The 10281-nt window shown below is 55.5% G+C and overlaps 1 protein-coding gene across 1 annotated transcript; it reads right to left on the reverse strand.

Annotated features, from left to right (window-relative positions):
• Positions 1–8456: 8456 nt before the first annotated feature.
• On the reverse strand, positions 8457–9296 carry LOC121344143 (coiled-coil domain-containing protein 1-like). Its single transcript, XM_041419855.1, has one exon. The coding sequence runs from the start codon at positions 9294–9296 to the stop codon at positions 8457–8459; it is 840 nt and encodes a 279-aa protein (XP_041275789.1).
• Between the last annotated feature and the right edge of the window lie 985 nt (positions 9297–10281).

The raw sequence follows: 10281 nt of genomic DNA on the forward strand, positions 1-10281 counted from the left end.
GAGTGCAAGGCAAGGGAAGAGCAGCCCTGTGTGGCACACCTTGCTCTCCACCCCTGGGCACTGCACATCTCTTCACTGAGACACCCCTGCCCTCTCTGCAGCTCAAGCAGAAAAAAAAGAACTTTCTACCTACAGGGAAAGAATTAATAGGGTTTATTAAGCTCATCAATATTTTGGATCAATTGTTTATGTCCTATTTCTAGTTCCTTTACTGCAGCCTTGCCCAGCCTCCCCAGGCTGCTGTGCTCTGATCTCAGGAGCAGTTGTCAGCCCTGTGTGCACACTCTGGCCCATCCTGCACACTCCACTTATTCAGCACTGGCCAAAATCTGCCCTGCAGCTGCTCTGCTTCCCTCTCTGCCCGGCCTGGCTGCAATTTCTTTCCTGTAGTGGAGACAAATGTATTTAATTTTTTGTTTTGTTCGTGTGCAGCCAGGTACAGAGGAGCAGTGTGAAGAAACGTGATCTAACACAATGGTATTTACTAAATACACACATTTCATGGCTGACTCTGTACATCCTCCTAGTTTCTGGAGCATTCCCTACACAGGACATGGTGCCTATAGGAAGCACCCCAGCTTTTAAAGGAACACCTTCTCATTGCTCCCCACCACAGCAAAGCACAAGCATTTGTGTTTTCTCTGGCTGAAACGTGGCTCTGTCGTTCAGCTGCAGCACAGAAGGGACTCAGAAGGTTTGTGTGCAGTCAAACAAGACACAAAAGAGATCCCTGGGCAGGCTGTGGGCAATGATTTCATTTTCTCTTCAGCCAGAAATATTTAATTTGGGTGGAAAGGGGAATCTCACCTCTGTGTCAAAGCTGTTGGCCACCCACAAAGGCCAAGCCCAAAAGGCACCTTTCCTTCTGTTCAATAAATGTCTTTAGGTCCTCCTGGTGCCTCAGCATAAAGGGCTGAAGGGAGCAATGCTTTTTTGGCACATTTCTTTTAGAGCCAGCCCGAAGCACACTTTTGCTGTGTCCCCCTGTTCTGGGGGAGAGCCCCTTTGCTGAGGCTGGCCAGCAGGAGCAGAGCCCCGGGCTGGGCAGGCTCTGCGGCCAGGTGGGGCTCAGGTGAGCTCCAGGGGAGTCCCAGGGGCTCAGGTGAGCTCCAGGGGAGTCCCAGTGCCACACCTGAGCTCCAGCAGAGCCACCCACCCCGGGCAGGCCAGGAGGCACGGAGCACCTGGGCTGTGGCTTCCTCCCCAGAGCTCTGCCTCGGCTTGGGCTCTTGTTCTCCCTCCCTGCCTCGGTCGGTGCAGGGCTGGGGGCAGGCAGGACCTGAAACCATGCACCGCGGGGTGCCACAGACACACAGACACACAGACAGACACACAGACACACAGACACACACACAGAGACAGACACACAGACACACAGACACACAGACAGACTGACAGACACACTGACAGACACAGACACACAGACAGACACAGACAGACACACAGACACACACACAGACACACAGACACACAGACACAAACACACACAGACACACAGACAGACAAACACACAGACACACAGACAGACACACAGACACACAGACAGCAGGGCCAGCCCACCCTGCTCCCCTCAAAAAGGGGGGGCTGCCCCCTGCCGTGGCCGTGTTGGGTCCCCCCCGTCCCTGCCCCGGCTGCAGGAGTTCATTTCTGGGTGGGTTCCATCTCCCCTGCTCCCTCACCGAGCACGCCAAACTGCTCTGCTCACAAGATGCATCTTGGGCAATTAGGAATTGGCTGGGCAGGATGTCACCTAGCCAAATAATCTTTGTCTGCATTTTTTTGGTTTTTTCTTCCTGGCTGATGGAGCTGTGGTTTGTTTATTTATTAGTTTGCTTTTTCCCCCCACTTTTATTCTAAGGAAAAGCGTCTGAAGTGCAGGGTCCTTCAGAGGGAGTGGAGTGCAGCAAACACGTTAGGAAGGGGATGGGATGAGGCTGAGTTAGGCAAGCCCTCCAGAAGTGATATTGAACACCCTCTCAGCAGGGCTCAGGAGCAGACCCCTAACTTGTGTGCAGCACAGAGCAGGGAAACTGAGGCAGGGCAGTGAACTGAGTCACTGAATGGCAGCAAAAGGCCAGGGCAGAGCTGGGAACGGAGCCACAGCCTCCTGGGTCCCAGGCCAGAGCTCTGCTCCCCAGGACACTGTGCTCCTGCTTTGGGTGTTGCCTGGTTTCTGTGCTGCTCTGTCTGCACAGGAAGCTGTTCACTCAAGACGTGAATAAACGCGAATACTGCTCAGAGTTTTGGTTTTGTTTTGGTTTTTTTTTCACCCTGTTTTCTTTTTAAAGGACAGTCTCCCAAAATAAATGTTCCCTTGAGTCAGTTCAGTCTCCAGTAGGAAGAGTTTCCACAGAGTAAAGGCCTTTACCATGAGCAGTGGACAAATGGGTGACTCAAAATTTGTGAAAACACAGCCCATGATCATATAACTTGCTATATTAGGAACTTGTGTCATTGGGTCTTCTGCTCAGTAACTTCTGAGAACAGCTAGTGTAGATGCTTCAGGGAAAAACAAGCCTGCCCTGCCTTTCACCTGCCCCTGGGTCTCCGTAAAGGACAATTGTGTAACATTAATTTCTCTGTAATCTCAGCTGTCTCTTTGGGAGCAGCATCATGACCCTTCCAGCCTTTTCACTGCTCCCTAAAGATGGCCTAGCCTCATTTTGTCTCCCAGCTGAGATTCCCACGGGCTGTGCCCTCAGTGGATTCACTGCTGCCTCTGGTTCGTCCTTCCCCACACCTGGGCAGTTTGTCCTGAGCAGCTCTGTGACTTTCCATTCCTCATTCCCTCTGTCTGCTCTGACTCAGTGCTGTGACCTGGCTGTAGCTTCTTTATTGCTTAAATGACACTAATTACTGTCACAAGGGCTGTCCAGGCACGTCCCCTCCTGCCAGAATGCCCTTCCCAAAGTGTGCTGTGAGGACAGCAGAGGGTCCCAGTGACCAGTGTCCCCCCCAAAGCCAGGGTCTGCATCCCACTGACCCCTTGCCGTGCTGGAGGAAGGGCAGGGGAGCTGGAGAGGGAAGCAGTTTGGGGAGAGAGGAGTTAACACCTCAGACAGCTCCAGGAAGGGAGGAGGTGTGAGGCAGACAAAGGTGGGAAATGCAGTTTCCTGCTGGAAGAACTAGGCTGACACCTTTGCTGTGGGTACCAGGGGCCCAGGGTATCTGATGGCTGTTTACAGCCCTCAGCAGTGATCCCTGTCCAGCACTGCCTGCACAGCCAGGTGGAGACCACCCCAGCAGGGATGGGGCTTGCCACAGGAGCCAGCAAGTGCCCCCAGAGCCCTCTCCTCCGTGGGGGAAGACGTGGCCCAGCAGAACCCACAGGCTCAAAACCAGGGAAAGGCCCCTGGCGCTGTGCAGCATCCTCAGCCTGGCTGCTGTGCTGCCACTTCTCTCTCCCAGCCCAAGAGCCTGGCTGCTGTAATTGCTCAGATGGGCACAGGGAGAGGCTGTGCTGACAAATCCCTGACTCTGCCAGGAGCTTTCCAAGGTCTGCGGGTCCCTGGGCTGTGCTCTGCCCCTGTCCCTCCAGAGAAGGCAGCAGAAGCACGGCCTGGCATCCTCCACAGCTCCCCAGTGCCTGCCCTGCAGGGCTCCACTCCCCGACCTTTCTCTGACTTCTGGGATGAGCTAATATTTGGGCAGGAACTTTCTGCTGGGGTAATCCATCTCTGAGTGACAGTGGCACTCTGTGCTCAGGGCTGAGGTTTGTAGGTCAGATGTTTGCCCGGTGCGTGGGATTCCCAGGAGAAAGTGGAGTGTTTCTGCAAGCTGTTATTAAAGCCAATTATGTCTGTAAAAATGTCTTTCCGGGTGGAAGGTTGAGGTGTTTCATGACAGCAGGTCACACAGAGGACACGGATGGGGTTTGTTGCCCCACGAGCCCGGGCTCGCTCTCCCTCCGTGACCTGCAGAACCGGTTCTCCCCTCCCGGAGGCAGAAACCCAAAACCCCGTGTGGCAAGAGAGAGAGGACAGGGGAAGAGAGTCCTGTCCTGGCTCCTGGTGTGACACTCCTCGCCCTGAAGGGCTGGAGGAAGGTCTGACATGGAAACTTCCTTCAGCCTGCTGTCAGTGCCCCCATCCTGCCCGCCAGGCTGCCTCGGGGTGTCCTTCTCCAGAGGCTGGGGACATCTCAGCCACTAGAAACACACCACAGAGCCAGAAGTACAGGCACCTAAAGCCCTGCACCAAGGCCAAGATGGAAATAAAATCACCTTGTGAGCCTTCTCTGTGGATGGGGTTTCCACAAGGAAGCCAGAGCCAGCTCCCAGGCAAAAAAATGTGCTTCCATCCCATTTCAGTCCAAGAGATCAAGGAGATCAGTTTTACCCATAAACAGGCCAATATTCTGGAACAAATCATTCTGTAATTCTTGTGTTTTCTCAGCTGGATCTTTATCTGCATTGTCAGCTCAGGACAGTGTCACCCAAACCTCGTTTAGTAGTGGGCTGCACCTATGTCGCATTAAATTGAATTAGTGGCAAGGAGCTGCAGAGATGCACTGCTCAGTAATGCCTCACTCGCCGTGCCTGGGCAGCTGCAGGCTCTGTGCTCTCTGTTCCCTTGTGTTCAAGGGGCAGCAGAGCCCTGAGCTGTGTTACTGCCATGAATTATTCAGTTCTTACCCTTGTGAGAGAGCTGCTGCCACTCTGTGTCAGCTGTCAGCAGAGCTTCATTGTCAATTTTACCTGCTGGACGTGGATGTTTTTGCTGTTGTGACAGCATGGAGATTTGCCTACATCTCAGGTAATGGCTGAGCCATTCAGCTGCTCCTCACTCCTTTTAATTCCTTGTGGCAATAGGTAAAATCAAAATACTGAAAGTTGCCAGTGAGACTGGCCAGTGGGGCTCAGGGGCTGGCTTAGCTCCCACCTGCTCGTGTCCCACTCACACCCCCCCAGTCCCAGTGGTGGTGCAGCTGTCCCCATGCCCAGCCAGCTGTGACAGCTGCCCTGGGGGCTGTGGTACCTGAATTCAGCACTTTGGTGCAGAAATAACTCTGTGCTCATGGCTGGTGAATGCTGTTTATACCCCACTGGCTGCCACGCCGTGTGCCAGGGTTATAAATACCCTGCTGCGTCTAGACTGGGGCTAAACTTGGCACTGGGCACCCAGAGTGATGAGAGGAGTGGTTTCAGCCCTCAGCACAAAGGAGGAGCCCCAAAGTGTTTGGTCAGGGCTCCAGAGGGGGCTTGGCAAGAGGCTGCTCTGCTCCTGCCACGCCAGAGCAGCGCTGGCCCCTCTCTCCGAAGGGGCCTTGGAAAATCTCCTGTTCTCCCAGGCTGCTGGGCACCCAGCCCAGAGGAAATACCTGACCTGATCCCTTCCTGATGGCCTTCAATGCCCCATTGAGAGCGAGGGGTGCCACACAGCACAGGCTCAGCCTGCCTGGCCCCCAGCCCTGAGCTGAGCCTGGCTGGGCTCGGGCTGGCACCGGGGTGCCAGGGGCTGCTGCAGCTGCAGCTGGGCTGGAGGGGAGCACCAACCTGCATCACCTGCCTGCAGGAGCCTCTGCAGGCAGGCACAGCCACAGCAAGGCTGGTGCATTTCCCCGTGCAGCAGAGGCTGGCAATCTGTGTTCTGATGGACAGTTTGTGTTCTGATGGACAATCTGTGTTCTGATGGACAGTTTGTGTTCTGATGGACAGTTTGTGTTCTGGTGGACAATTTGTGTTCTGATGGACAGTTTGTGTTCTGATGGACAATTTGTGTTCTGATGGACAGTTTGTGTTCTGGTGGACAATTTGTGTTCTGATGGACAATCTGTGTTCTGATGGACAGTTTGTGTTTTGATGGACAGTTTGTGTTCTGATGGAGGACAGTGAGCTTTGGGCCAGCTGTGCAAGGGGGACTCTGTGATCTCCTTCCCACCCCTGGCTCTTGCCTGGAGGCTGAGAGCACTCTTGGCACACTGTGGGGCAGCTCCAGGATGGATAAATGACAGAGCAGGGGATCACACCTCACAGCAGAGCGCTGGCTATAAACACTTCTTGTGTCAACATGGGGGAAACCTCACAGACCATAAGCTCAGGCAGGGCCATGCTGAAGCCCCCTGCCCTTTGCAGCATTGCTCCTCCCTGGCAGGGGCCACAGCACTCCCCGGAGGAGCAGGGAATGGGGACAGAGCTGCTGTGCTTGCCTGTGGGTGTGGAACATCCCAGCGTGGCCGTGGGGCAGGCAGGGCTCCAGACTGCAGCAGCACGGAGCTGCCAGCCAGGAGATCCTGAGGATTTATGGATCAGCTTCCAGGCCTTGGACAGGTACACCTGTGGTCATGACACAGCAGCAGCAGCACGCCAGGGCTGTGCTCTGCCTTGGGAGGTGAGCCCAGGGGATGTGGAGGCTGCAGGTGGACAGCAGCCCTGGCAGATCCTCCTCTCCCAGGCAGTGTCCCTGTGGCTCCAGGCAGTGAGGACTGCTGCCACGGCAGCTCCTTTAGCCCCTGCAGGGCTCTGGGAGCCCAGCTCTGTGCCGAGGCTCAGGGGCAGTGTCCTGCAGGGCTGTGCGTGGCTGTGGCACTCCCAGAGCGGGTCCCTGCCCCAGGGTCCATCCCACAGCTGCTGGGCCTTTGCAGAGGGGGATGCTCTGGGGTCTGTCGGGCACTGTGCTGCATGAGCTGCCTGCCCAGGGGTCTGCTCGAGCTCTGCAGTGCTCTGGGATGTGCTGGGGAGGCTGCAAAGCTCATTTCCTCAGCGCCTGGCACCAGCTCTGCTTCCCAGCCCTAGGAGCCGCAGGGAGGCCACGAGGTGAGGCGTGTTTGAGCCGTTACCTGGGCAACAGCTAAACACTGACTTCAGATAATAATTGTAAAATAGCTCCACATCAGGGTGAGGAGGCAGGGGGAAGGGGGGCTGCCACTGCCCGTGGTCCCAGGGATCCCATGGAATCCTCAGTGGAAAGCTGCTCGTGCGAGCCAAGCTGGCTCAGCTCAGCCTGGGCTGGGAGCTGCCAGCAAAGCCAGCCAGGCTGAGCCCAGGGGGACCTGGTCCCTTCCCCACAGCTCCTGCACCTCCACATCCATCCCCTGCTGCTCCCTGCCACCTCCCTGAGCCGTGCCTGCCCCTGGTGGGACCCTGCACGGCCCCATGGAGCACCCCAAGGGGGGAGTTTAGCCCAGGCTGCTCCCCAGGGATCCCCTCGGCACAGCCCAGAGTCTCTGAGCAGCAGTCTGGGCCTCTGGCACCAAAGAACCCGCTAGAATTTAGTCAATGGTAGCTTCCTTTGGGTTTATCCTTGGGATGAACACAAAAGGCAGAGGGAGCTCTGGGCAGGCTGCAGCTCAGGCTGGCCCCAGGTAGCTGTGAGGTGCCTGAGCTGTGGCACCGTGTGGCCCCAGCCCAGCCCTGGGCTCTGCAGTGGTGCTGAGCTGAGCTCTGCAGTGGTGCTGAGCTGAGCTAAGGGTTTGCACAGCCTGTAAAGCATGAGCTAAACTCCCAGCTGAGCTGCCAGCCGCCGTGTCCCGGGACAGGGCAGGGCTGGGGCACAGAGCCACTGCCAGGACAGCCCTGCTCTGCCCTGCCTGCAGCTGCCTGCTCCGTGGGACTCGCTCCAGGCAGGTGGAGCTGCAGCTCTGTGCTCCTGGGAGGGATGGCGTGTGTTTGACCAGCAGCATGAGGTCACTCTCCAGCCCCCTTTGGGTGAGGTATATCAACAGGCTGCCCTTTGCCTGGGATAGAGTAATTCACTTTTTAAAATCTGCTTGTGCTGCTTTCCCTTCCCTCTTAACCCGTTCTCAGCCTTTGCCTTTCCTCATTGTTTCAGAGAGGACAAAGTGTGAACTGCATCAAATAATGGCATTTACCACAGAGTCACCTGTTCCTTTCAGTGGCCAACAAACCCTGAGATCACAGGCAGCTGTTACCAGCTCCCACAGCCATCCCCAGAAATCCATAAAGCAGAAATAATTCTCCTTCACCCACTTGCCTTTTCCCCTTGCACTGTGAGCCATGGAGGTCTCACAGAGGGATTCAATCTGCAGTGGAATCCTGAGCACCAGATTAAAAGGTGGCATTTGGGGCACATTTCAGCTCTGGACCAACAAGGCTGACGTGCCCACAGCACCAAGACATGCCCTGGCTGCAGGTTTTATTGCCCAGAAGCCACAATAAATGGCATGCTAACAGAAAGGGTGGGCTGGGCACTGGCCAGGTGGATTCCATGGGTGGATTCATCCTGTGACTGCAGAGAGCCTGGATCTCTCCTGCTCTGCCTCTGCTGCATGTGCTTAAGGAACCAGCAAGAGAAGGAGAAAGGAAATTAGCACAACAGAGAACTTGACATGAAAGTGTTTTATATCATCTCCTATAAAACAACCCATAAATCCCTGCCCTCCTGCTCCACCCCTGCACATGGTTTTCATTTCAGTGGCTGAGAAGCAGAGAGAGAAGTGGAGGGTACAAAGCACATATTCTTGGTGGGAGAGGTCCCCCTTCCCTAAAGGCTTCCTCCTCACACCTTGTGCCTGTGCCCACAGCACAGCATCCTCCTCTGGGGAGCAGTGACAGCCTGGGGCAAGCCAGCATCTGCCACATCTGCCACATCTGTCACACCTGCCACATCTGCCACATCTGCCACATCATCTGCCACATCTGCCACATCATCTGCCACATCTGCCACATCATCTGCCACATCTGCCACATCATCTGCCACATCTGCCACATCATCTGCCACATCTGCCACATCATCTGCCACATCTGCCACATCATCTGCCACATCTGCCACATCATCTGCCACATCTGCCACATCATCTGCCACATCTGCCACATCATCTGCCACATCTGCCACATCATCTGCCACATCTGCCACATCATCTGCCACATCTGCCACATCATCTGCCACATCTGCCACATCATCTGCCACATCTGCCACATCATCTGCCACATCTGCCACATCATCTGCCACATCTGCCACATCATCTGCCACATCTGCCACATCATCTGCCACATCTGCCACATCATCTGCCACATCTGCCACATCATCTGCCACATCTGCCACATCATCTGCCACATCTGCCACATCATCTGCCACATCTGCCACATCATCTGCCACATCTGCCACATCATCTGCCACATCTGCCACATCATCTGCCACATCTGCCACATCATCTGCCACATCTGCCACATCATCTGCCACATCTGCCACATCATCTGCCACATCTGCCACATCATCTGCCACATCTGCCACATCATCTGCCACATCTGCCACATCATCTGCCACATCTGCCACATCATCTGCCACATCTGCCACATCATCTGCCACATCTGCCACATCATCTGCCACATCTGCCATACCTGCCACATCTGTCACACCTGTCACACCTGCCACACCTGCCACATCTGTCCCCCCTGCCACATCTGTCCCCCCTGCCACATCTGTCCCCCCTGCCACATCTGTCCCCCCTGCCACATCTGTCCCCCCTGCCACATCTGTCCCCCCTGCCACATCTGTCCCCCCTGCCACATCTGTCCCCCCTGCCACATCTGTCCCCCCTGCCACATCTGTCCCCCCTGCCACATCTGTCCCCCCTGCCACATCTGTCCCCCCTGCCACATCTGTCCCCCCTGCCACATCTGTCCCCCCTGCCACATCTGTCCCCCCTGCCACATCTGTCCCCCCTGCCACATCTGTCCCCCCTGCCACATCATCTGTCACACCTGCCACACCTGCCAATCTGCCACACCTGCCTGCCCTGTCCCAGCCCCAGGAGCCTGGCTGGCAGCACTCAGGGCACTGCATGGGCTGGGGAAGCTCTTGCAGCAGTGACACTGGGGCAGCTCCTGAGCGTCAGGAAAGGGGAAAGGACTGAGCTTTGAAAGACCCTGGTGTTCAGATTCGGTCCCCAAAGAAATCCTGAGGTGTTTCAGGGCATGGCAGCTTACTCTGGAGTTCCTGGGGGAGCTGGCTGAGATTTCTGGAAGGGTCTGGTGGCTGCCAGTGTCAGATTCTTAGAAAAAGAGGCAGTGTCCACAAAGCTGTGACAGTAGGACACCCAGCCCTTGAGGGGTCTATTGCTGCATTGCAAGAGCCTCGTTGTTGGCTCATTGCTCCTGTACCCATTTGTAACCTTACAGAACACATTTAAATAAAAATCCTCATTCACTGAATAAAAAAACAAATCCGGGGGAAAATATGTTGAAATTGTAGCAATTATTGCTTTTGTTTCTATAAAACTTAATCCTCCTCTTGGGCTGTTAGAGCAGATTGTTTTAAGGCCATGCAGGACAGGAGATTTACTGGGGCAGATGTGAAGGTCAGGCAGAGCTCTGTGGTGAGA

Source organism: Onychostruthus taczanowskii, unplaced genomic scaffold (genome assembly GCF_017590055.1).
Source record: "Onychostruthus taczanowskii isolate IOZ18803 unplaced genomic scaffold, ASM1759005v1 scaffold61, whole genome shotgun sequence".
Classification (NCBI taxonomy): Eukaryota; Metazoa; Chordata; class Aves; order Passeriformes; family Passeridae; genus Onychostruthus; species Onychostruthus taczanowskii.

What these genes read in the sequence shown, in the direction of transcription:
- LOC121344143 (XM_041419855.1), bottom strand. Translation starts at nt 9,296, where the DNA reads ATGGCAGATGTGGCAGATGATGTGGCAGATGTGGCAGATGATGTGGCA.